The following is a 26,418-nucleotide window of genomic DNA, read 5'->3' on the forward strand; positions in this document are numbered from 1 at the left end:
ATGTGTGTGTGTAATGCGTGTTATCATGACGAAGCAAACACCATCAAGTTGTATTACATAACATCTCTCATGCTGTGACATTGTGTGTTGCTTTATTTGTAGAATTTCACATTTCAGAAAGAAGCAATTTAGATTTTAAACTCATAAGGAAATGCATGGGTAATATAAAATATCAGATTAAGATTTAACGGTGTATTTACTCTTCATAGAAAATGTATTTCAATGCTTATTTATGATTTGAAAGGTCCCACAAGACATCTTAGTAAATGACCTAACTGAATCATTTAGGATTAACAGAAGACATAGATCTGAGCGATCCAACAAAAAGTCAATTAGCAAGCCTTGTGGATGAAAGAATAAAAATGCTATCTTTATTTATATCGATATATCTAAAAACAAAACAAAACATGCTTTAATTGCAGATGTCAGTGTACCAAACAGTGACTTATCTGACACAGCTCAATTCAGCTGTAAAAAACAACAACAACGTAAGTGGTTAGTGTTTGGTTGTTGTCATAAAATTACTTTTAACAGCTTAAGCAACAAATGTGTTTTTCTGCCAAACAATTGTGGTTTTGGATTCGATGTTTACTTCATTGTTTATAGATTTTCCAGACTTTCTCTGCACAACACAGTAGAAAACTGATGTTGGCTCCACAGGTTTACTGCATATTATAGTAATGGTTAAAGTATGCCTGATTGGCAGGTAAGTGGTAAATACAAAATGTCACTGTTAAGTGGGCACAAATGTATTAGATATTCGTCATTAGGGATGGGCAGTACTGCATAATGTCCCACTATGTTATTTTGTATTATTATATCAATATGTATTAAAAAAGGGATACAAATTCACAGACTATTAGAATATTAGAAATCCACTATTTCCATAAACTTTGCAACAATGCTAATATAACGCACTAAAATATATTTTAAAAGCTTATTGGTAACTTTGTCAAAGAAATGACTGAAGGTTGACAAATATTTATTTATCTTAGTACTAGGAGAGTGCATATTGTCTTATTGCCTGTCATTCTACTCATCATAATAAAAAGTTTGGCTGTAAAATGTGACCACGTGTTGCCCGAGAAGACATAGGACACGTGTTGCCCGAGAAGACATAGGACAGTTGGAGAGCCTCAGTTGATCCAGTGACTGAGCTGTAAGTAAATTCCTCTGCCCTGCTGAAACTGACACTCAGCAGAGGAGGATGATGTTGGTGCCTGTTCAGGAGGGGGGAAATAACATGACGAACATCAAATGATCACGGTAAAGCAGGAAAAGCAACCTCATCTTGTAGGTTACCAGACACTCCCCAACACATCGGCCAGGAACACATTAAATATTTACATTTGATGACCAACAGAAAAAAAGGCCTCGAGCGTGAGCCGAGCATCTGTTTGCATGTTGTGTCTTTGCAACATGAGGTAACACATTTTTCTGTGATCTATGAAAAGCTTTAAAGTACCATTAAAGGAGAATGTTACTTTAATCTGCCAGTTTAGCCCAAATCCCAGTGTAAACGCAGAGAGGGGCTGGAGGAAGCAGGCAGTGGAATGTAATCCGTGCACCGACTGGCTGTTGGTTTGGAAGAAGAAGTCCGGTCTGGTGGCTCTCATCTGGACCCCATCAGGCTCCATGTCCCCGGGCGGTGAGACTGGCATCCCTGTACCGGGCCTGTTCCTTTATTAAAGCCTCTGCCTCCTCTGACCCAGCACACACACAGAGCGAGCCCCCGGGGAACGCAGACAGACACACACATGGTTCCCATAGGTCAGTTAGGTTGTTTGTGAGATGTGCGTTTGACTCCCTCGTGGCCACATTATGGATTTGAGTTTAGGTAAATCGGAGTGAGGGGCTTTGCTGTGTAAAACATCTGCTTAATGATAGTGTACCAAAAGGGAGGGGCAATTATACTCACAAGGAGGCCAAGCAAAATCAGAGACACATGACATGAATAAGGCACATTTTTACAGTATGACTCGCTAATGCGACATAGTATGTAACAGAAAAACAGATTGCATGGTACTCAGGGCTCGATCCACCTGCTAAAGGAGCCGCATTAAGCAAACTCAAGAGGCCAAAATGTAGCTTCAGAAAGAAACCCAAACTAAGTTGGATATGGATTAAATGGGTATGTTACACTTCTATCTCACGTCTAAGGCTGATTCAACCCAATAACATTGTTGCTCTAACCTTTTGAGGTCAAGCATGTTGTTATCAAGAAAAGAAAATCATTAGACACAGGAAGTGATGCATTTAAAGCCGGCGGGCGACAACAGTTCAAACAGAACCAACTGCGTAGTTTGCATGAGCAACAAGGCCATCATGGCTTTTACAGGAAGATAAAGTAACGAGAGCCAAAGAGGGCAAGATTGTACCAAGATAAACCACAGTTGGTAGGTTCTGTGATAGAAATAATGTATGATTTAATAATAAAGCTGATACACTAGCAACTGTCTGCTTGTTTGTTTTACCTTGATCCTAACTTGTTCCTGTTTGAACTCAAATAAAAATGTAAATGTATTCACATAATTATTGAGTTAAAGGCGGCACTGAATTCAACTAAAACAACACTTGATGCTTTCTTTACTTTATAAAAATAAATGCAGAAAAATAAGAGTTTGCTTTTGACAAGCTAACTTACATGAAACGCTAAAAGTACAAAAGAGAATCTTTCCATGTGTTTCCCCTCGATTCCTTTTTCTTTTTGGCTGACGCGTATAAATTTCCGGTATTCGAGTTTTCATTGCCTTTATTGTAATTATGTTGTTTTTGAGAATAGCGTAAGAACCCAGCTAGAGCCACAGCCTGTAGGGAGGGATCAGAAGCACATTTGTCTGTTCTATTGCCTATTGTTTTGAACTTTGAAATGCAATGCAGGGATAGATCTATAAAGATACACTAAATGCAAAAGCTGTAGAGCAGGGAAGAGATGAGACCATCTCCAGACCCCGCAAATCTCACTTATATTGCATTTAGGAGATAAAACACAGGCTCGGTTACGTTTACAAAGAATTTGCTCCTTGGCCTCTAAAGAAATCCTGCAAATCATTGCATCCCTCTGAGGCACCTACAGAGGACATTACTGTCTTAGTGGAAAGAACAGTAAGAGCTGACTCTTCAGTCTCTGATCCCTTATCTGAGAATCTGACCATGCCTTCAATGTGAAATCATTTCAAATGCAATCCTGATGCATTCAACTGAGAGCAACACACTGGTCTGAGCTCTCACTGAGTTATGTTACAGTATCTTACCTATCATACTTCTAATAGAAAGAATAGTGCGTCGGGCCATGATTGTCCAGTGAACCGTACACAAGTAGAACGCAGAATGATAAATCACAGACAAGCTATTTCATTTACTACTTTTCCCCAAAATATTGTCCAACAAACATATTTGCATATTTCCAGGCCACACAATTTTGATATAATAAAATGTTTCTTTCAAGATATTGTCACTTACATTTCTTACAGTCTTACAGTCAAAGTAATTAAACCTCGCCGAGGTTTTTAAAGAAGAGAATAAAATACAATTAATGCACAAGATTAACCGATCTATTTGAGTATTTGGTATTTGTGTCTATTAGTGCTCATTTTAAATTCAAACATTGAAATGAGCTAGTTATCTTGAGAAAGCAAAGGAGACAAAGCTCTTTACGGAGAGATAATAGAGTAGATATGTGTTAGTTTGTTTTCTAGTTCATTCTGATTCTTTTCTCTTTTTTTCTATTCCACATGCTTTGCAAAAACGTATGTAATATGTAATAACATGTTGGACAGCCTAATGTTTTGCATGACACAAAGAAAAAAAAGGAAATGAATAGTTAGATAGTTTTCATACAAATGACAAACTTTGATTTATAAAATGAGAAATAACATATTTTACTTTAACTACAACATGATAAACAACATTTGTGTTGGAGGTACACTGTAGCTGTGCACATAATAATAACACCTTTGAATCTGGAATCTGGAAAATAATATAAACCTTCAACAGAGATACATATACTTAAATCAACATTTAGATAAAATCATTAATTGTAATAACACCATTTAGGTAAAGTAGAAGCAATTTTAAGCAATGCAAATAAATCTAGAACAACTTAATCGACTAATAATCAATAAGAATGATGGCTGCTCCTCCCAGCTCTGTTTCCTCTGCACTGATTCAGGTTATCACATTGGGAAGGACACCACAAAGGAAGCCATGATAAGATAGCTTTGTTTGTATCCCAGATAAAGCCATGCCAAGACACAGACTGCTGTTCTGGCCAAAGATCGTTGACAGACATTAAAGCAGGCACTAAAAACTGGGACTTAGGGGAAGGAAAGTGAGGAAGAGGACAGAAAGACACAAAGATCAGGGAGGACAGATAAGACTGCCAGCACAAGTTTAGTTTATCACAGCAGATAGTTAGAAATGTCACCACATGGCCCTTGATCATTGTTAACATCTTAATAAGACTTGAATTGTCTCTCTGGTGTTGCAACACTCTTTGCATAATGTGAAGTGTTTATTCTAACCCTGCTACTTTTGTGTCGATTGAAAAAGAAAAAATGTAATTGAATCAATTTTGCCTCTTCAGTGTGCTTCGTGAGAAAAGTGACCGTCCCTAATATTTTGCACATTCACTCCACATATTGTGCATTGTTGTCTAGTCCGCTATGATATTGTCCATCCTGTGCCTGCCTTGCCTTGAGGAGCAAATGATGCATGGTTCGTTTAAGAGAGTCTCATTGGCCGAGGGCCACTCAGACACCTGAGTCCCAAAGGAAGGCGGAGGTCTGCTGAGTGAAACTAGAGAGCTTCATTGCATTACAGCGCCGCAAGACAGATAACACACTACGATAAAGTGCCTTGAGGGAAAGAGAGAGGAGAGAAGATGGCCGTGATAAGACCAGCTTCCAGACTGGAACCGGCCATAGTAACTTAATATGATTTTTATCTGAAGAGATAGAGCAGGATGACCACTTGTTAGGATTATCACATCTTAATGAGTAATAAGTGGGTCTATTTACATTTTGTATTCATTCACACTCAATCTTAGACAAGATAACAAAAAAAAACACGAGTCCTGCATGGAAAATACAACAAGAACTATTTTTTGCAACCATACAGAAAACAGAATAACCCTTTGATTATTCAATAAAGCCATCACCAGTACAATCTTTAGCCTTAGGGACAGATCCAATACTACCAGACGGCTTCTTCCTGCCCTGCTGCATCTACTCAGATAAACCCTGCTATCACCTCTCACACACTCTCATAAGGTAAATCAGCTTGTATGTAGGCATGCACACACACACACACACACACACACACACACACACACACACACACACACACACACACGCACACACGCACGCACGCACGCACGCACGCACGCACGCACGCACGCACGCACGCACGCACGCACGCACGCACGCACGCACGCACGCACGCACACACACAGAGAGCAGTACTTGCTCCCATATGTGCGAGGGGAAGTTGAGTAAAGGAGGGAGGGATCAAATAAGTAACAGAGTCACACAGCTACACACAACACAACTCAGTCATTTTCTGTGATCAGCCTCCAGGTGAGGAGATCACACCAGGAATCCTTGTATCAAGAAACCCAACGAAGAGGAGACAAATCACTCTGACTCAACCCCTAGAGCGAGAGGAAGACCTCCCCAGACCGTTACCTCGATGCTTCATGAAGGTGGAGTCATTTGGGGGTAAATCGATGAGGAGAGAACACAGATGGATTATCTCACATGCGCCCGGATTGACCAGCGTTCCTTTTTAAGTCTCGATTCCTGCTTTTTCTCCTCAGACTGAAATCTGAAAATCACTTTCTGCACATGTGGAGTGAAGCAGCTATTGGACAGGTAGATTGCCTTTTTCTTTCATTGTACTGGAATTAAGGATTTTTTTTCACATGGCAATCTTTCTGACTGGATATCAGTGAACTTTATATCTTTTTATTTTCTGTTTTTTTATTTATTTAGAAAGTGCCTGGAAATAAAAGGGTCACACTGGAGCAGCCGAGTATAGTCAACTTCTACAAACAATTTAGAGCGATTAGAAAACGTAGGGGAAGTGGAAAAACAGGTTCAGTACTGGAATAAACTCAAAAAGTAATCGGTGTGTTGTTTTTGTCGTAATCTTTGTTCATTCAGACTGTTTTATTTTCCAAAACAGACTTTCTGATCTTCAGCCTAAAACTTTCTCGTGGAGAAGAGGACTCAGTGGAATATCAGCCTGAAACACATTGACACATTGTTGAACACTATCAAAAATAATTGAGAGGGAAAGAATCTTATCCAGGTGCTAAATAATTGGGACTCTGCAGGGGGACCACCTCGCCGCGTCTGGACTGTGGAGGGCTCCCCTCCCTGCCCTCCCAGCCTTTTCTCGCCCCCAGCAGCATGTCCCAGGCTCTGAGGCTGCCTGTAGTCCTCCACACAGCACACTACCATGATCAGATGGGCTGCTGGAGGGAGTAAGGCTGCCTCTGCCTCGTCCTGCTCCAGGGCTGGGTTAGGGGCTCACGCTGGGACCAGACTGAGGTCCCCATCCACACTGCTTTCCTCCCTGTCTTTGCCTCTCCTGGTTGCCCTGGTGTTTTTTTCCTTCTCCCTACCGGGGGCAGCTTGCCATCAGCCCCGCAGAGACAGACTAAGGCTCGCCAACCCTCGAACTCTCAGGGTCCCACTGAACATTTCTGAGACTGAGGTCGTGTCTAGGCCCAGGGCCACTGGGGGCCCCCTGGGTCGGACTGGGGGGCCACAAGGCAGGCATGTGCGCAGCTACAATCATCTCACAGGGGACATGCGGAGGAGGAAGCTGTTCTCTTTCCAGAAGTTTTTCCTGAGGATCGATAGGGACGGAAAGGTCAATGGAACCAAGAGCAAGGATGACCCCCTCAGTAAGTAATTCCTGGTGATATAAATGTGCAAAGGTAGACAGAAAAGAAGGAAGCAGACACCAACGATGATCTGAGTCTAGGTGGTGGTGGCTGCAAAAGTTAAATGTGAGAAGAAGCCAGGCTCATTTGAGCACACACATCAGTTTTTACAGCCAAACTGCCTGTGTTAAATTAAGGCTTTTAATCTATGCAGCCAAACATTTTGACCTTTTAAGGCATTTGTTTATCACACACAACAAAGAGCACCTGTGGGACATTTATTGCAATAAGAAACCCTCTTAAATGTTTAGTTATTTCTCATTTGACAAATCAGGTGGTTGTTCTTTATAAGAAATGCATAAACTGGATATATTACTCTGCGTAAAACATCACATTTATATAAAAGCATGTTTCTTGGATGATATTCTGAGACTGCCAGCCTGCCCATTGGTTGGTCGTTTGGATGAAGTCATATTTTGTTTTAAACCAGACATCCCACTGGTATCTCTCCTGTCCAAACGTTCAGCACAATGATGGTAGCTCTCAGATGGCTTAAAAAGGAGCAGGGGCAGATAAGGCAGCCATTATCAGGCTGTCTTCACAGCCCTGGTTAAACAGCACTGATAACAACCACAGAAGAACAGGGATAGGGGTGCGAGGGGGAAGGATATGGTTGTCAGTCTCATCGATGCTTTCCGACTTTTTCTGCCTGTCTGTGTCTGTGTCTCTCTCACTCTCCCACTCAGTTTGCTCGCCTGCCAGCCATCGTCCGGCAAATTACATACCCTCCATGACAGATCAGACATTTGTTTAAAGCAGTTTGACATGCTGCACTCAGAGAAACAAGTCTTTAGAGTGATTACACGTTGTATGTTTCGGGATATCAGTCAGTTAAATAGCTTTCTCATTAGTCTTCCAGTGTTCCCACCGAGCTAAGTGTGTGTGCCTATCAGCCAGCGGGCACTCACATGCTTCAGTGAGTGTGTGATCATATAGCAGCGGAGGATGACACATGTGCTCCCTTATTACTGACACACACACTCACACATACAGTATACATCTCTCACATGCTCTTTTTTCCCTCCCTCCCTCTCCCACTCTGTCCCCCAACCCAGAGTGTATATGGAAGCTTTTAATGTTCCTCTTGGGAGAGCTAAACCACATATTCAATCAAAGTGACTTAGGGGAAATGGCATGGGGAGGCATAATGTCAGGGGAGATGTTTGTTTTGACAAGGTCATGAAAGAGGCAACTTTATTTACTGACCGTATAACATCGCAATGCCTTTACTGCATTTTTGTTAGTGGTAGTAGTAGAATGTTCTTTTAAGTTGTAAAACTGAAAGGAAGTCTGACTCAGTTATCATAACAGTGGTGTGTGAAATCACCCCAAACTTTATGTATGTTTGGAAGAGGATTTACCACTCTGTCTTCTTTTTTATTGGCCAGCACCCTTCTCATTTTTAGGAGTGTGTTGCCATTTCCAAAAGTCAGTTTGAGGTAGTTCAGAGTGAGCATTGAAGGGAGGTGAAAGGGAGCACAGGGGAATCTCTAGAGGTACAAGTTCATGAATGACATGGCTGAACATCATTGTGGCCACATCAAAGCCGCGCGTCTTCAGTATCAATGGTGGTGCCATCAAAAAGCTGTGTCCTGGGGGGGGTCTGAGGACACTGTGTGTGGATTATGTGCCCTCATATCAGGTTCACACGGTAAAGGATACTACACAACAGCAGCTTCAGTCTTTGCTCTGGCCCCTGGGGCTAGACATGATCCCAGGGCTGACGTCCTTTGTAGACCCTCGATGGTCCCTTGAAGTGACAAAATATCAAGTTTTTTTGCGATGAGTGGAGGATGGCTTACCTTTTGCTGAGCCAGAAGTTGCAAGACAAATCACACTACATTGATTTTTAGCAATAGATTCATTTATAGATTTACCATGCTTTTCCTAGAGGTGTATGAGATGTGGAGGCTTTGGTTTTGGGTGCTGTCTGTGGCCCTGCGAGGACCCGGCTCACTGTCTGTTAAAGAGCCAGTATCCAGCCTCCCACAGATTTATGGGGATGCCAGCGCAAAACTGTCCCACATGGCTTTCAAACCTGCTGAGAGCCTGTGCTGAGGTTACAGAGAGGCAGAGAGAAAGGGAGGGAGATTATGTTAAAGTCAGCTAAGTAGGTATCTGCATGGCCTAAGTATGTGATTAAAATATGAGTGATTCACAGCTGAGTTCTCCTGAATTTACGACGACTAGCGGCTCTGAGTGAAATATTGCTTCATAAGACTAAAGGCAAAAGTTTGGCGGTAAAACATTTAGGTAATTATCCGCGGCTGTGACGGTGTGAGAGGGTGAGCCTGTCAGGGTGTGTGTGTGTGTGTGTGTGTGTGTGCATGCGTGTGTGTGTGTGTGTGTGTGTGTGTGTGTGTGTGTGTGTGTGTGTGTGTGTGTGTGTGTGTGTGTGTGTGTGTGTGTGTGCATGCCTACATACAAGCTGATCTAACTTATGAGAGTGTGTGAGAGGTGATAGCAGGGTTTATCTGAGTAGATGCAGCAGGGCAGGAAGAAGCTGTCTGGTAGTGTGTGTGTGTGTGTGTGTGTGTGTGTGTGTGTGTGTGTGTGTGTGTGTGTGTGTGTGTGTGTGTGTGTGTGTGTGTGTGTGTGTGTGTGTGTGTGTGTGTGTGTGTGTGTGTGTGTGTGTATTTCTGTCCGGCCATCATTTGTGATTCTGTGCTTTAGGGGCCACGTGTGCAAGATGCTTCTGGCCGTGTGTGTGTGTGTATGTGTGTGTGTGTGTGTGTGTGTGTGTGTGTGTGTGTGTGTGTGTGTGTGTGTGTGTGTGTGTGTGTGTGTGTGTGTGTGTGTGTGTGTGTGTGTGTGTGTGTGTGTGTGTGTGTTATATGTGAACGTGTGCTTAAGTGTTTGTGCATTCATGTCCTTTAATCAAAGCAGTTGCCTTTTGCGTGGGGAAAAAAACAGATGGTGCTCTTATTGAGGTTTGAGAAGAGAAATGTATAGCTTTTCTCAGAGGTGGGGAAGAGGATGCATATCCCTTCTGTGCAGATACATTCTGTGTGGTCTGTATCAAGTGTTATTACTGTGTATCCTGATTTACGCCTTGTTCCACTTCATTTATCCTCATGGGAATGGCAGAAATCCTTTTTTTTTATTTTGAAAATAACAGCAAAGCAGGGGTGAGGAGGAATAACAATTCAAGATGCAAAGCACATGGTTTCTGGCATCCGACTGTGGAAAAACCACCTTTAATTCTCACTGGCATTGTGTGCCTCCATTCCAAGACCAACGCACCATTTACTGTTGTAACTCTAAACAGAACTATCAAATAAGCCACACAGAAAAGCAACCAGCATGCAAAAGAAAAAACTGCTGTCTCCCCAAGTAAACAGCTGAACCTGCACGGCTGGCTGACTTACGGCTACATTTTTCACGTGTGGTTTGTAAAATGTACCACGTAAAAAGCATCGTTGTCACATTTGAGGCTTAATGTAGTAATCTGGAGTAGGCTGTTTTGGTGGTGGTGTTTTCCCATACTTGCAGCCATAAACTCATTACTCTCCACTTGTGGGCCAAGCTCAGCATCAAGCAGAGAACAGTGAATGGAGATTGTGCAGTTTCACAGCCAGGTTAGATTTGCAAGTGCACATTCACCTGCTACAATATCATCTCTGTGTATGTGTGTGTCAGTACGTACATACGTGTGCGCGCCTGTGTGTGTGTATGCGACCTGTCTCCCCTCTGCCTCCGGTGGCGGACTTTGATCAGTGATCATTACAGACTTACTAATCCTCACTCCACCCCCAGTCTCACTGTCATGGCTCCTCTGTCCTCCTCTGTTCTCCTTCCTTTCATCCCTCCCATGTTTACAGAGCAGCCAGAGACTGCCATAGATTGTCTTACATCCTCACTCCATACCCGACACCCGATCCCACACAGAAACCAGCTCCTCTCAGATCTTCAATGGCCGTTGTGATACAGTCCCCACCACCGCCTTGCCGCTTCAGACCTCACTGCCCCGAGGTGCCACTGTTTGAACTAGAAACTGATACAGTCAAGACCTCATAGACAGGAGGGAAGCTGCTCTATTTAACAAAAAAGAAAAAAGAGATTGATCTTTGGGGGCACACCTGCATCGTCCACTGTCCCCTCATGTACCAGGTTGGCAGGCCCCCAACCACCGGAGAGTGGGCCTGACAGTGGGGCGGGCTACCACACAAACAGTCATCAGACAGAGGAGGGGTTGCTGATCTGATCAAAGGTTGTCGTTGACTCTCTGGAGTTCACACCCCACGCTGAAGCGTGTGCGTGTGTGTGTGTGTGTGTGTGTGTGTGTGTGTGTGTGTGTGTGTGTGTGTGTGTGTGTGTGTGTGTGTGTGTGTGTGTGTGTGTGTGTGTGTGTGTGTGCGCACATGTGTGCTTATCTGGATAAAATAACGACAGCTCACAGGAAGTGGGGAAAGGAAGTCAGGGAGGGAGGCATGAAATCAAACATGCCACGGGAACAGGGGAGGTTAATGTGCACACACACACACACACACACACACACACACACACACACACACACACACACACACACACACACACACACACACACACACACACACACACACACACACACACACACACACACACACACACACACAGGATAAGACGAGACAAGTAGGTTCTGTGGTCAAAGGACACGTTAGGAAGTTATATCTCTCTGACCTCTGATACTTAGACCACACAAATAACCACAGCTGTCGGGGGCAAAAGCATGCCCTTGTTAACTGGGGTATAAATTAGCCCCTCTAATAGCCTATGAGAACCCTGAATTGCTTGCACAGGGACTTGGAAACCTAAATACCAAACAGAACATAAACAACCTGAGAATCTCTGCGGTATCCACCTATTAATTTTCAAACTAAATGGCTTGCGCAGCTGGAATCTGTTACACAGGTGTAGGTTGTAAAGTGCCTTTATAATATCAACAAAACGATAAATCTTGCTTAAGGACTTACGCAGAATTCCCACACTGTGTGTTCCTAAATGTCCTGGAATGAGCGTGCAATATTTTGTTATCCGTTCGTTACTCTCACCCTCTCCGAGTTCTGTAAAACTTTATGGATTTATTTATACATTTCTGTAAACTCATCTACCTCAACTACGAGTCAAAAACACGTTTTTTTTTTCTTTGTTTTCTTTTTGTCTACGTGAATTTTTTTTTTAAGTGTTTTGATCTCAGCAGTTGAGTTACATGCACAAATGACATCAGGCTCCTATGCTCACTGTGAATGTTGACACACATTGATGTAACTGTCTTTTTTGCTGAACCCTAGGCATTCTGGAAATCACATCGGTGGACGTGGGAGTGGTGGCCATCAAAGGGCTGAACAGCAACTACTATCTGGCTATCAGCAGGAAGGGAGAGCTGTACGGAGCGGTTAGTATCCGGGTCAGGGGTCAATCTGAACGCTCCAGAGAAAGAGAGATAGTCTGTCCTTATCAAAGGAGGTCTTATCTTTACTTCTCTAACTGCTGGGTCAACTCTAAAAACAACCAGGCCAGTGCGCACACGTTAACCTCTAACTATGCAATTTTAGAAGAGCACACTAACTTCTACTCAAGCTCACAAAGCAAAACATGCAATATGGATTAAGGAGGAGTAGTAAATAAACACGGTACCATGAGCAACCACAATGGATTTGCACAAGAAAATGATGTGTGTTTTGCCTTAACCTCACATGCCTGGGTTAAAACATTGAAACGTGATACCTATTGTTTTTACAGAGAGAGTTCGGTGTTGACTGCACCCTGAAGGAGCGCATTGAGGAGAACGGCTACAACACGTACGCATCAGCTGAGTGGAGGAACAAGAAGCGGCAGATGTTTGTGGGTCTGAATGTCCACGGGAAGCCGCTGAGAGGGAAGAAAACCCGCAGGAAGAACACGGCCACCCACTTCCTTCCAATTATGGTGTGAACTGGAGGGATCAACAGGGGGAGGAGGATAAGCAGCACTGGACAGAGAGGTTTTCAATAATAAAAAAGCTGTAAAATAAAGACATTCACTGAGAAATCTCATATTGGAAACAAGGCACTAACACTGTTACACAAAAAAATATGGTATCTGCTCCTGACTTTTACTGAGATCACGTACTTTATTTAGTGGGAAAGGATGATATCTGTGTTTTCTGTGGCACCGGATGCAATATTTATCCTTCTTTTCTGTGCCAAACTGTTGCAACTGGAGTATGTGTGTAATGCAGACAACACAGCTAATACTGCGGTAGATGCAGAAGATGTTATTTATAATCCACATTTTACAGTGAAAACCCAGATAATCCGCAAGATAAAAGGAGAGATGAGACTAGACAAGATGAGGGACATGATTGGTCAGTTCATCACCACAGCATGAATAATAGAGGATGCAACACATTTAAAGCAAATGTTTGATACTTAACCACTGTGTTTTGACTGTAATGTAATGATTTATTTATTTTTGTGAAATATTTAACTGGAGGGGAATACTTACAAGGCAAGCATTCCTTTGCATTCTTTACTTTTTATAGGAACTCTTTTATGTGAAAATAAAATAAAAAATTCTCCTCTGCAATGTAGTTGTCTGACTTCCTCAATACACGGAAATGGATTTTACTGAAGTGGAACAGCAAGAAGTGAGAAACCCTGGTGAACTTTCAGGTCACAGTTAGTCTATTCTTATCTGAGGGCCAAAAGGCAACTGTAATGCCTCGCCAGATTTTCCATGTGGCAACCATTGCACTAATGATCATTACCCAAGCAAACAGGAAACATATAGACCAACGACAAGAAAATGGGAGGGAGGTTCCTTCTGTGGTATTGCCTGTAGATGGTGACATAATATCCTAATATTACAGATCTGCCACAAAAAATCTAAAATATCAAACTAGCTCTGTCATGTTGGACAGCATCACTTCTGCCAATATGTTTACTGCAGGGCCTTGAAAGTGTGTGGAGGCAGAAAGAGAGATATGACCTGTGTCTGACCACCCATTTCCCTTAGTAATCATCTACAAACACACTAATCAATGACAGCTGCCTTGATGCCAGATCAAAAGACCACGGGGAGAACATTAACACCACAGGCTTCCGGGCCTCATGTTCTCTTATCCCGCCTCTCTGAACATCCATCTCAGCAAAGGCACGAGAAGACGAAGAGAGTAGATTAGACAGGAAGGTGAGAGACCGGTGGCAAGAGACATTTATCCAAGTTGGCCTGTGAGTGGGACTCCAAAGCAACAAAAGCAATGTGAATCATATTAATAGTACAGGAAACAGTTTATTTAGGCTATAGTATATTGTCCTTTCATTGCCGTTTAAGGAATCACCGCGACAAATGATTAATGCCAAGGAATGCTGCAATGGAATCCACCATGACAGTCAGGGCCAATGGCAACATATGAAATAGTATTTCATCACAATCTCTGCACCATACACAGTCGAATGCATTTTCTCTGCTTATGAAAGTGATTGTGCAATGTGGTGTTGTTGTTGCTGAGGCCAAGGGTATATATTTTTGGTTTCATTTACTTATATTTCTGCACTAAATTTACAAGAAAGACCTCACAATGGGAAGGTTGATTTGGTCTCTGTAGCACTGCATTTCCCTATATTTGTCTTTAAATGCAAACTAATGATGCAGACAATAAATCGTTATGTAATCTACATAATGTGAACTGATGAAGCCGCAAACTCCACTCTCTTGCATTTAAAACCTGTAATGGTGGCTATGCACATGATTCCCGCTCAACAACAATCCTATAGTCATATATCACATTGTGCGTTCTAGAGATTTGTGAATGTTTGAACTCCCACCAAGACATTGGCATTGGGGGAGAAACAACAATAATAGCAAATAAGGGGCAGTAATCGTTTTATCGAAGTGGGTTTCCTTATTCTGGCACGGGAATTCTCTGTGGCATAATGTGATCCAGCTTTGGGAAACAAGTGGAAAATGGCTGGAGGCTCAAACAACTAATGAATACTTACACTGAGAGCTCTGGTGCAACACATGTTTGTAGTGGGCAGCTACTGAGAGAGCTCAGGGTGGGAGGCTCTCTGGAGGGGCTGCACAGGTCCAGAATCGCCTCTGTGGTGCATAAATGTGGGTCAGATATATCAGTTAGCTCCACAAAATTGTACAACAGTGCTTTTGCAGATATAATAAATCAATACTACGTCATTTTACATATTCAACCACTCATACACTTTAACAGGTCCATCATCCAGATAACCTGAAACCCAAAAAAAAAAAAACGCAGACGCTCGAGTCATACAGGACTTTATAGGTCACATAGATAGGGTTTTAGAAGCAAAACCATCCAAGTAACTGTAACTAAAGTCAATACAAGTTCATTTTAACCAAGACATTTTCCACATTTAGTCAAATTGTTTGTGTGTTATTTAGTCGAATTTCGACTTGTGACATTAATAATTCAAAAATTCAGGCCACAGCAGCATATTTTGAATGATGGTCAGGCACCAAGTCGGTTAAATATAATGCATGTATTCCTATTTAGTTCAACTTAAAGAAGCACTATGATTTATATATAAATGTATATGTTTAATTTTGTGCAGCTTTCTTGTCTTTGTTGTTTAGCTGTAGTCATAACTTTGTGTAGGAACAATGACAGCTTAAAATTGGAGTCAAATACCTTATTTTTAAATGTTTTATTCTCATATTTATTTTAATGTGTGAACATTTCCTATAAAGTAACATATATATATATATATGTATAATTAATAGTTGACTGTTTACATGTTATGGAGTTACAAATCTGAATTATTTTACCATTAGTGATCACGTCTTCCTTAATTTCAGCCAGGTCAGCGAGATGCACCATTTATGGCTGAGCTTTGCCCTCCACGCCACCAGAAGGAGACACTTTGATTTTGCACACTGTCACGGATCATCAGCAACGACGAGTTTGTTGTTAAAGGAAGTGGCCAACAAAAAGTTGTGTGTATACGCCGTGATACTAGCCGATTTAGTAAAAGGCATCATGAAAGAGAGATAGGGCGTGTTTTATGGTCTTAAAACACAAGTAATTGATGCTACGCACCACAAAAAGAAGTGAACTGCTGATCTTCATCTTTGAGATATACGAGCAACCATGAACGAAGATTGTTTTAACCGAGCACCCGGAGCAGAGAGATCCCGACATTTTCCCGCGGACCCCGGGCTTGTGGGGTCCACCGGCAATGGAGACCCCAAAGCCCCGCTTTTCAACCAAAGGGAGCCGTTGAGACAGCCGCGAACATCCCCGCCTTCTGAAAACAGCACAAGCGCGGCCGACGCCATGGTTGCTGGAGGTATGGGGCTGTCAACGAGCTAACAACGGCGATAACTGAGCTAATTAAGCTAGCTACTTTCACATTCGATTCCTTGTAAACGACCCCCTCTGACATTACAAGTGAAGGCCAAAGACTGTTTTTACGTAAAATGAATAGTAGCCACAACATAACCTTCGGTTAATAGTTCTACTGACAAGCGTTAAGGGTTAATATCCTCGTGTTACCTGGTTAAATCTGTTGTTGAAATTAATGATCGCTAGCTAGCTGCTAAATACCATTAATGTTAGCTTGCTTTAGCATGTTGCTGTTGCGACATGCACCTGTTGGATTGTGTTTGTAACGCTCCGTCTAAAAAAAGCTCCCACTCAGATATCGCATGGTTCTTTAGTTACGTACCACATTTAAAACTGTCTTACCCAGATATAACTTTTTGGAGCAATCTTTCGTTATAGCCACTCTAACGTTTGTCTACGCAGAGCAAAGTGGCAAAAATAGTTCCCTTTTCTGCTCCCTTTAATCTGATCAAGCAGCTGGCGCTAAGGAGTAAGGAATTAAAGTGCCAGGGAGATAGTTCACGGTTTAGAATGTATCACTAAAGCTTTATTATCTGTGTCAGATGTGAAACTATCAGAATGAGTCTAATGTTTGGACCTTTCACAGCACTATTGTGTGTTTCTGTATGGTCAACACACCACGTGATTACAAAGGCAAAAGCAAGAACTTAATGTTGAAAAATATCCCAAAATGAAAGTTAGCATCAACTAGTATTGGTGGGAATTGTACTGATATTATCTGCCTCTAAAATAAATATCACAGCAGATTCTGGTATTATTTCCTGGGATAACAGCCAACCAATCCACAGATAGCTCCACTAGGTTGATGTGTACTGTACTCTAGCCGCACCTATAGTATGACCCTAAACAATAAGCATGGGAACAGAGAGCTGAGATCAGCACATATGCATGATTTGCAATCCTGCATGAAACTCAGTTTCTCACAGCAGCACATAGTATACCATAGTATTGTGTGCAGTACTATGTCTTTGCACTCAATATAAGTTACTCAATCAATGTTTTGTACTTTTTAAGCACAGGTATTTCTTTCTGTTAACTGTGTATTGACTGTTTTTACACCCTGTTGTCTTTTTTGCTTTTCATTCTGTTGTGCCCAAAACATGTTGTGCCCATATCTTATATGTGCCCATATAACCCGATGAAGCTTGTTCCTCTGTGCCATAGACTTTAATTGCAGTCCAAGAAGTATTCAAATATACTAATTGGTGAGATTTGCTAAAAACAAACTGCAGTGTTCAGCTCGGCTGTTTTTAGAAAATAACTCAAAATGAAATATTCTAATTGAGGACCTACTGAAAGATCAACATTGTTTCATTATTAACTTCGACAGCAACACTATAGACTATCGCCAGCTTGTTTTTTAAAGAAAAAAGAGAGAGAATCCACCCATGTTGGATGAGTAGTTAAAGATGTAACTATGACTGAGAATATCTTTCTTCCATTTTTAGATTTTAAAAGACCGAGCAAACTCCAACCAAGTGCAAATGCCAACAGTACGTCTGCCTCCAGAGGTTTTAATGAAGTGGATTCTTTGGTCCAGTCGTCAAAGCTTTCAGCGAGTGCCCCAGAGTTTGTCCCTTCTGGAATGAACTCGTATGAAGTAAGAGTAACGATATTATGCCTTTATTCTGATGATGTAACTTCCTTTCTTTATGTGTTTTGAAACATTTTTCTCTTTACTGCTGTTGTAATTGGAGACAGGAACTGTGTCAGTAACACATCTATCATTGCTTTTGTAAAGAGTTAAAGTTTATCTTTTTCTTTTTAAGCTTACACTTCTAAATTATGATTGCATCAGCACAAGAAAGTGTTCTGGGTTTTTCAATAGTTGTTCATGTTCGTATTATGATTTTTGTATAGGACCCCTCTTTTTATGATGACGGCAACACAAGCTATTATGAGGAACAAACCTTGGCTGAGACGGTGACAGACTTCCTGGCCCACCTGAGCTCCTCACCAGGCTCCTTTGAGTCTGACGTTGAGCAGATAACGGCGATGCTCAATTCCTGGGTCACTACTGAGGAGCTGCTGAATGAGCTGGTGGAGCTGATTTACACACAGGTTAGAGACACACAATCACTTCTCATGTTGCTGTGTGTGTTAGGGATGTTAAGATTCACCGATTCGCATCGGTGCACCGGCATAAACGTTCAAGATGCGAGTGCACCGGTTGAAAGAGTGCACATCGGCTACAGTTGAACTCGCGATGCATCGATTGTAGCGTCTTTGCATCGGTAAAAAAACGATTCATTCATATAATATCCTCTCATCCTGTCAGCACTCAGCAGAGACAATCTTTGCTTCGCACTACGGAGGCCGAGAGTCTCAGTTATTAACACACATGGAAGTCGAAGAGAAAAAGAAACACAGCGCACCGAAAAACACCTACAAATCAAACGTTTGGCAAGATTGTTCAAGAAAGACGGTCAACTTGAAAAATCGCTCGCAAATTGTAAACGATGCCGTGCCGCTTTAAAGTACACAAGTAGTAAGAGGAACTTAGCGACGCACATAAAGAGGCGACATGGGGTCTGCGGCTGAAAAGAGAAACCTGAAAGTTAGACATGAGTTCAATCACTCAGTGAGGTGTTCTGTCAGTGAGAGTGGTGTTTAGTTTACAACAGCTGTGACTGCCAATAATAGTTAAAATGTTTTCCTTACAATTGTAAGCAGTTATGAAATACCTGTTTGTGAAAGGTTATTTGTATTCTTTATTGTTCATACAGTATAGAAACCACACCTCTGCTCACTGGTGAGTTAGCCTATGAATGAGTGTTAAGCACATCAGGCTGGCAGTTGTATGGGCATTGCACTATGGTAGTTGTTATTTGCACATTGTTAATCATAGGCAATGCATCCTTAAATTGTTTAACTATGAGGTGTTATACAATTGTACTGTACTCTGGAGAGTTTTTTAATGTAAAAAAGAAACAGCATGATGGGATGCATCGCATCGCATCATGTTGAATCAAATCGGATCGAACTGTATCGCAACGGGTGAATCGTATCGCATCGCCTGGTGTTTCAAATGTATCGTATCGTGGCAACGTATCGAGATGCGCATCGCATCGGCCTCAGTGATGGAGATGCACATCCCTAGTGTGTATGAATAGTAAACAAACAATATGATTTTAAACCAAACCTGTCTTAACAAAGCATGCACATCGAAATATAAATATATATGCATGTTTCTGGTGAACCACACAATGGTATAAGACAATGTATTAATTCTTCCTTTCATTGCAGTCTACTGCCATTCCGAACTTCTCGTACACGGGCGCCCGGCTCTGTAACTACCTGTCTCATCATCTCACCGTCAGCCCTCCAAGTGGCAACTTTCGTCAGCTGCTCCTAAAAAGGTGATTTGTTTATATTTTACTGGATTTAATGTAGGTTGATATCGGGGTAGATGAAATCTTATGACCAAAGTCCCTTTATCTTTAATGAAATGCAAATATTTTGATAATTGGATTGTTGAAAAGGGTAAAATAAGGATGAAATATTAGCTTCACACTAGCAGCAGCAGTAGAGAGTAGGAATATGTTTTATATTACACTCAGTTATTCAGTGAGAATAAGGCCAGGAAGCATTGGACCTGTCATTGTTCATTCAAAGTGATGTTTAAAAGCTATAATGCGTCTGCCCTAGGTGTCGGAAAGAGTATGAACAGAGGGATGCAGCTGTACGAGGAGACAAAGAGACTCAGAAGAAGTTCCACTCCTATGTGCTCTTCCTGGGAGAGCTCTATCTCAGCCTCGAGGTAAGACATCGTCTTCGAGACCACATTACATTCCTTAAAGGTGGGGTAGGTAAGTTTGAGAAACCGGCTCGAGATACACTTTTTGTTATATTCCATGGAATGCTCTTAACATCCCGATAGCAATGAATATCTTAAGTGCTTTGACAAAAAATCCATAAAATGTCATCTATGGAAGCCGTAGTACTGTAAAAAGCACGACCAATCATTTTAGCCGGCCCGGCTAAAATAACTGGATGGCCTACCTGCCTGTCAGCCTTCCATCTGTGCACAAACTTATCTCGTGCCCTCATTGGTCATGTGCGCGTTCGTGTGTGTTGGAGGAGGGGCTCTGTAAGGAAGTGGCAGATTTTTTCCGGTTGTGTATTTTCAAATTCTAGCGATCTCGAGCTGGTTTCTTCTAAATGACCTACCCCACCTTGAAGTCGTCAGCTTTTATTTAATCAATTTGTTGAAATGTACACAATGCAATATTCTATTCCTTTTACCCTTTTAATTTAGCTTCACTCAATGGCAGGTTGTGAACTTGTTGCAGTCCCACATGCTGCCCCAGTGGCACTAAAGGAAACATTTGGTGGATTAACTATGTTTGCTTCCTAACTTGAACAATTGTATTTATATAAAGACTAGGTTGAAACTAATGCCTGGACTAGTCGTCACAGTAGTGCCAGTCAATAATTTGCCTTTTTTATTTAGATTAAAAGTGCAAAAGGACCTCCAAATCGAGCAGTGATCCTTCTCGCGGCTCTGAAGGACCTGATGAACAGTCTGTTCTCCAAGCCGGTGGACGCAAATCTCATCTGCGCTGTCAAGCTGCTTAAGGTTTCCATTCTCAATTAAATACGTCTAAACAATTGTATCAAGATCTTTCTGGACAGTTCGATCTTTTTTCTTTTTGGGAAGGTATTGAAAATGTTTTAAATTGACAGCTGACGGGCTCGGTCCTGGATGACACGTGGAAAGAGAGTGGACAACGGCACATGGATGAACTGATCCGAAGAATAGAAAATATTGTACTGGATGCCACCTGCAGCAGGTGGGTACAGTGATGTGCTGTGTTGTGCCAGATTCTACTTGAGAAAATATATTCTTTCCTCAACAATAATGAAGTGTATTTAGGGATCGATCGGTGCTCTATATAAATGCCGATCGGGAGAGCCGATCACATGACGTAAAATACATACATACAATACATCCCTACTTTTTAACACACACTCACACTAAACACTTGTAACATATACAGTGTTTCCCCTACCATTGTCTTGGAGGGGCGCTGCGCCCCGCCAACGGAGTCCCGCGCCCCCCCTGAAATTCAAGGTGTTTAAAGGAGAGGTGTCATGGCCATTTCCACTGATCATAATTCCATTGTTGAGGTATACTAGAATAGATTTATATTGTGCATTTTTCCAAACTCACATTGGTTTCTCATACAGCATCTCTGTAAAATACGTGTATTCACTGAAGTTCACTCTCTGCCTTTAACGGCTCGTTGAAGCTCCAATAGCTCCAGCCCCCACCCTCCCTGTGAGCACAGTGTGCTCTGATTGGTCGGGACGTTGTGAATCGCGCTGAGCTCCGTGGAGGTGTTGTTTCCTTGTTAGCGATACACAGCCAAACTCATCCTGAGCACACACAAACTCACATCCGAAGTAAAAACAATAAGTTTGGCTTGATATTGAGTAAGAAAAAGGTTGATAAACGCTGTGAGAATGGGTCTGCAGAGAGAATTTTGCCGCGATCCCAACTGTCTGTTATCAGCCTGCAGCCAGGGAGGAGAAATCAGCAGAGCTGTCTGCTCCCTGCACACAGATGTGTGTGTGAGGAAGTCCATGGATCGGTCAATTTGGACCAATCAGCGGGGGCTTAACGTAACGGCTCTTCGGGATTGGTCCATTTCGTTCCGGGTACCGCTTGACATCATGCCGTACCCGGAACGAAATGGAAGACTCAAATGGGCAATGACGTATCTCCAACGAGGCGTTTTGGGGAGGTATTTTCTGTGTTAGAGTTTTACTCGCTACAGGGTGTACTTTGAGGGTTTTGACTCTGCACACCGTTTACATGCATAAAAACCTTCATAACACACAAGGGGACAGGTAATAACTGGAAAAGCATGACACCTCTCCTTTAAAACAAAATATATATAATATAATTACATTTGAATATAATTACATTTTAATTAATTTTCTTTTTATATATATATATATATATATATATATATATATATATATAGCACCAAATTGCAACTAATCTATATCTACTGTCACTTTTCACATTGAACATGTGCTCTTTTATTAAATAAACTAAACGCTTTCATTTTAAGTTGTGAGTTTAGTGTTTTTGACCCTAAGAAACACTGATGCATTCATCAATAACAATAATCCACAGCACCTCTCTGCTCCAGAGGATTTAAAAAAAAATATATCCCAATGCCCCCCCCCCACGCTCAGGCAGCACCCCCCCAAAGCAGTACACCTAGGGGAAACACTGATATATCGTCAGCCATAAACTAAGAAAAGGTGCCAAAAAGCTGAACTTTTGAGAGTTAATCCCTAATCTACACCCTGGGAAAATGTATTGATGGGAGTGTTTCTGTGCTCAGGGATGTCCGACAGATGCTCCTGAAACTAGTGGAGTTGAGATCGAGTGACTGGGGCAGGGTCCGAGCGGCTGCAGCAGCCAGCAACGCCACGCCAGACAACGACCCCAACTACTTCATGGTGAGGGTCACCTTCACCATTCTTCCCATTCCTCTTCTTTTTTCTCTGCATTTCTGTTTTTCATGAAATATTCTTCCCCTCTCAGAATGAACCCACATTCTACACACAAGACGGGACTCCTTTCACAGCAGCAGACCCAGGTGAAACTTTGTAAACACGTGTGTGATAGATCAGTAGCGGGCAATATGAGGTTTGCTACCAGGTTATCAACTGTTTGTCAATCACAGCCACCGTCGACATGCTAAATCATGCTCTATACTGTTATAAAAACATTAGAAACAACTGTAATTTCTGTATCGTATTTGCACGAAAACGAAAAGGCTAGAAGACTTTAAAAATGTTAGGAGGCCAGATATTTCTTATTTATTCATTTTTCTCTATAGCTTGTGATATATTATTGTTTTACTAGTAACTATGTTAAAAAGTGTTTTTCTAAGTAAAATAATCTGCATCAGATCTATGAATTGAAATACAGGCACCCTACTGTTTTCATGGGTGTAAGTGTTGATAGAAATGTACTTTTCTTTTGTTTATTATGCACTATGTTGCTTAGCGTTAATAAATATGGTCTGCAACATAAAGCACCAGTGCCTTAATGTCCCTTTCTCGGCTTTCATAGATTATGGTGAGAAATACCAAGAGATCCTGGACAGGCAGGAGTATTTCAATGACACTGACGGAGAAAATGGAAGCGAATCCGAGTTGTAAGTACATATTTTATTTTTTATTTTTCCTTTGTTAAACCAGGATAGGTCTCATTGAGATTAAGGTCGCATTCACACCAGCCTTTTATAGTCCGGTTGACTCGAACCCTGGTGCGTTTAGCCGCTTGGTGCGGTTCGTTTGGGTCGGTGTGAACACAGTCCGAGACCTCTTAAGTGAACTAAACAACCGGACTCTGGTCCGCTAAAATAGGTGGTCTCGGACCGCTTGCTAGTGAACTCTGGAGCGGTTCATCGCTGGTGTGAACGCAGTCCGCACCAAAACATAGGAAGCGTAGTATTTACGTGTCACAAGAACGCGGGTGTCTTCAAAATCGTTAGCGAAAGAGTGAAGCAGAATGAAGTGTTGAACAGTGTCGTGTAAAGTAAAAACAACTATCAAACAAAAAACTATACATAAAAGTCAGAGCCACCTGCCGTCGGTGAAACCCCCTCCATACTGCAGAACGTCTCTCATTATATGTGTTATAATGTTTTGTATCGCACGTAGTCTGATTATATAATCATATGCGCCATTGCTGTTGATATGCTCTCCATATTAACAGCATGAAAATAACCTGCCGATGCTCCATGGCGGAGGCTCTGGTAGAAATTGCCGGGATTTGCGTTTTTACCCCCTTAATGTCTGACCAATTGTTGAACAGCATTTCCGAGCACATGACTTGTGTTTAAAGTTTATAGTCCATTTGAATTTTGCCTGTGTGAACAAACCGAACCTTCTGAAAAATGAAACAATGTAACAAACTGTCGCCTGGTGCGCACCAGAGAAGCGGACTATTAGGTGTGAATGCGACCTTAAAATCTCTTTTTCAAGAGAGTCCTGGCCCAAGAATGGTAACGGCACAGTTACAGACCATTTTAAAACACACAATCACAACACAGTCATACAACAAGATATCAGAGGATAAATAATATATAGATGGCTTATGCATGCTTCACTTTTAGGTCCCAGCCATTACAGGGACCGGTTTCTCATAGTTGCTATTAATACCATTCAAAGATATAACGGTCATTATAAGAAAACTTATATCAATGGCAATCACATCCTTTTATGTTTCTGTACATTGGTTTTCAGCTGGAGACTGAGCAGTCAGCTGCGATGATACTTGTGTTTTATAAGATTAGTTGGACATGAACCCAACGACCCTCAGAATAATTCAAAGATGTTAGTGATGTGATTTAGTATCTATATAAATATATATTTTATATATACCGCATGATATTCTGAGTTGCGTACACAGTGGCCGAGGCAGAACGTCACAAACACGCCGTTATGGAAAAAACCTTAAACAGGGTTCAGTGTTTCCCCTAGGACGGAGTACCTGGCTGGTGCCCCCTAGCAGCTGCGCCGCCTCTATTTGTATAGAGGGGAAACACTGGGGTTAGACAACAAGAGGCTGCTGTAACAAATAAGTGCTGTTTTAGAGAAGATGTAAGTTAGTCAGTGTGTTATTTTTAATTGAATTACAATTTTTCAAACTGACAATAATGTTTGTATATGCTGTCAGTTAAAGTTTTACAAAGAAAGATATCGGAATAGGCATGTCGGAAATCAGGATGGGCTCATATAGATGAATAAAGGGCGTCTGAATGCAGCTTCCCACAGGTCATATGATCACCTGTGGGCCCCTGAGCATGGTTAGTGTGATTGACTAGCCCACAATGCAACAGGGTGAACCATTGCCTGGGTTTCAGTTTAGTCAGCAGATGAGTGTGAAAGAGGGCTTAGCTCACTGCTATCCTCTCTGTGAACTCTGGCTCTGTTATTGTGCATTGTGTAAATGGCCTTTTTCTAACCCATATTTTAGGTCGCTTAATAATAGATACACATCCATACATTCAGGAGCACATTTGTCTTTTAAAGATCTAAAAAAGTAAATGATTGGTTTTGTTGTTTTCACAGATTCGACTCTGAAGACGAGATGGAGCCTGAGATAGAAGAAGCTTATGAGACATTTTGTTTAGAAGCAGAGATGAAACGAAAACAATGACGTGACGGTGAAAGTCTGAGAGTCTCAAAAGGCACATAATTTAAATTCTCAACTTGTTTGGAATGTTGAAACGCAAAGTTAACTAGCATCCGATATGTTCAAACTTTTATTTTAAGGCTAAAAAGCATTTGAATAAAAAGAGCTGTTCATAGCACTTCTGACACTATTTAAGTCAGGGTTGATTGGAAATGGGGACAATCAACAGGGTTAATTGTTCAAAAATATTAACGGTATTAAGAGTTTTTCTTTGGACATAGCAGTTCCCTCTTTGTTGCTTTTACATTGTTTTCAGGAATTTATTTCCTTTACGCCTAAACAAAATGCCAAGAGGGAAATGGTGTGCTGTGGATTTATTTTCCTTTGAGTTCTTTCCTGAAAGGCCGATTGCATCGACTGTGTGCATAATGGTTAAGTTCTTATGAATGCCCCATGCATAAACAGGCCAAAAAACTCCATTCATTGTCTCAGAGGCCTCATCCTAATGTGAAATGCACTGTAAGACGGTAAGGGTTGCTTTACTACATACAGAAATGCATATACAGCCTTTATCCTGTGACTGTTGTCAGGTTGATAGCATTCATATAAGTGACTGCAGTCCAATTGGGAGAAATGAAAGGCTGTACTGTTAGGTCTAATAGAAACAAATACTTAATTTAGTCATAACCTGGGAGGTGAAGTTGGACAGAACTCTTTTATTTTTTAAACATTTGATAGTCCTTAGTAAAATGTTCAGAATCCATGGTCAGTGTGACAGTGTTAACTGCAGGAAAGGATTATTTATATCCCACTTATCCCAAGACGGAAAGACTGTTTACCAGCAATTCATTGAGCCCATAAAAAGGAATGTTGTTTCATAGTTTGTAAATATTATTTATGGTATTGTTTGCCTGCAATAAATTCTTTATAATGTGACATTGTATGTGCTTGATTTGTCTTTTT

General features: G+C 41.6%; 2 protein-coding genes across 2 annotated transcripts; both read left to right on the top strand.

The window, feature by feature from the left end:
- The first annotated feature begins 6,459 nt into the window (after window positions 1-6,459).
- Window positions 6,460-13,442, top strand: fgf10b (fibroblast growth factor 10b). Its single transcript, XM_034118514.1, has 3 exons — window positions 6,460-6,910; window positions 12,220-12,323; window positions 12,671-13,442. The coding sequence occupies exons 1-3, from the start codon at window positions 6,460-6,462 to the stop codon at window positions 12,860-12,862; spliced, it is 747 nt and encodes a 248-aa protein (XP_033974405.1). The 3' UTR covers window positions 12,863-13,442.
- Window positions 13,443-15,850: 2,408 nt separating this feature from the next.
- On the top strand, window positions 15,851-26,391 carry paip1 (poly(A) binding protein interacting protein 1). Its single transcript, XM_034118324.1, has 11 exons — window positions 15,851-16,233; window positions 17,738-17,889; window positions 18,150-18,350; window positions 19,536-19,648; window positions 19,938-20,049; window positions 20,743-20,868; window positions 20,976-21,082; window positions 22,649-22,766; window positions 22,852-22,906; window positions 23,386-23,470; window positions 25,392-26,391. The coding sequence occupies exons 1-11, from the start codon at window positions 16,035-16,037 to the stop codon at window positions 25,477-25,479; spliced, it is 1,356 nt and encodes a 451-aa protein (XP_033974215.1). The 5' UTR covers window positions 15,851-16,034; the 3' UTR covers window positions 25,480-26,391.
- The last annotated feature ends 27 nt before the right edge of the window (window positions 26,392-26,418 follow it).

Source organism: Trematomus bernacchii, unplaced genomic scaffold (genome assembly GCF_902827165.1).
Source record: "Trematomus bernacchii unplaced genomic scaffold, fTreBer1.1, whole genome shotgun sequence".
In the NCBI taxonomy this organism is placed as follows: Eukaryota; Metazoa; Chordata; class Actinopteri; order Perciformes; family Nototheniidae; genus Trematomus; species Trematomus bernacchii.

Excerpts from the sequence above, each read along its gene's own strand:
- fgf10b (XM_034118514.1), top strand. The coding sequence starts at position 6,460 with ATGATCAGATGGGCTGCTGGAGGGAGTAAGGCTGCCTCTGCCTCGTCC. Across the intron at positions 6,911-12,219 it reads GAGCAAGGATGACCCCCTCA|GCATTCTGGAAATCACATCG; the intron begins GTAAGTAATTCC and ends GCTGAACCCTAG. Across the intron at positions 12,324-12,670 it reads AGGGAGAGCTGTACGGAGCG|AGAGAGTTCGGTGTTGACTG; the intron begins GTTAGTATCCGG and ends TTGTTTTTACAG.
- paip1 (XM_034118324.1), top strand. The coding sequence starts at position 16,035 with ATGAACGAAGATTGTTTTAACCGAGCACCCGGAGCAGAGAGATCCCGA. Across the intron at positions 20,050-20,742 it reads AGCTCTATCTCAGCCTCGAG|ATTAAAAGTGCAAAAGGACC; the intron begins GTAAGACATCGT and ends TTTTTTATTTAG. Across the intron at positions 23,471-25,391 it reads AATGGAAGCGAATCCGAGTT|ATTCGACTCTGAAGACGAGA; the intron begins GTAAGTACATAT and ends TTGTTTTCACAG.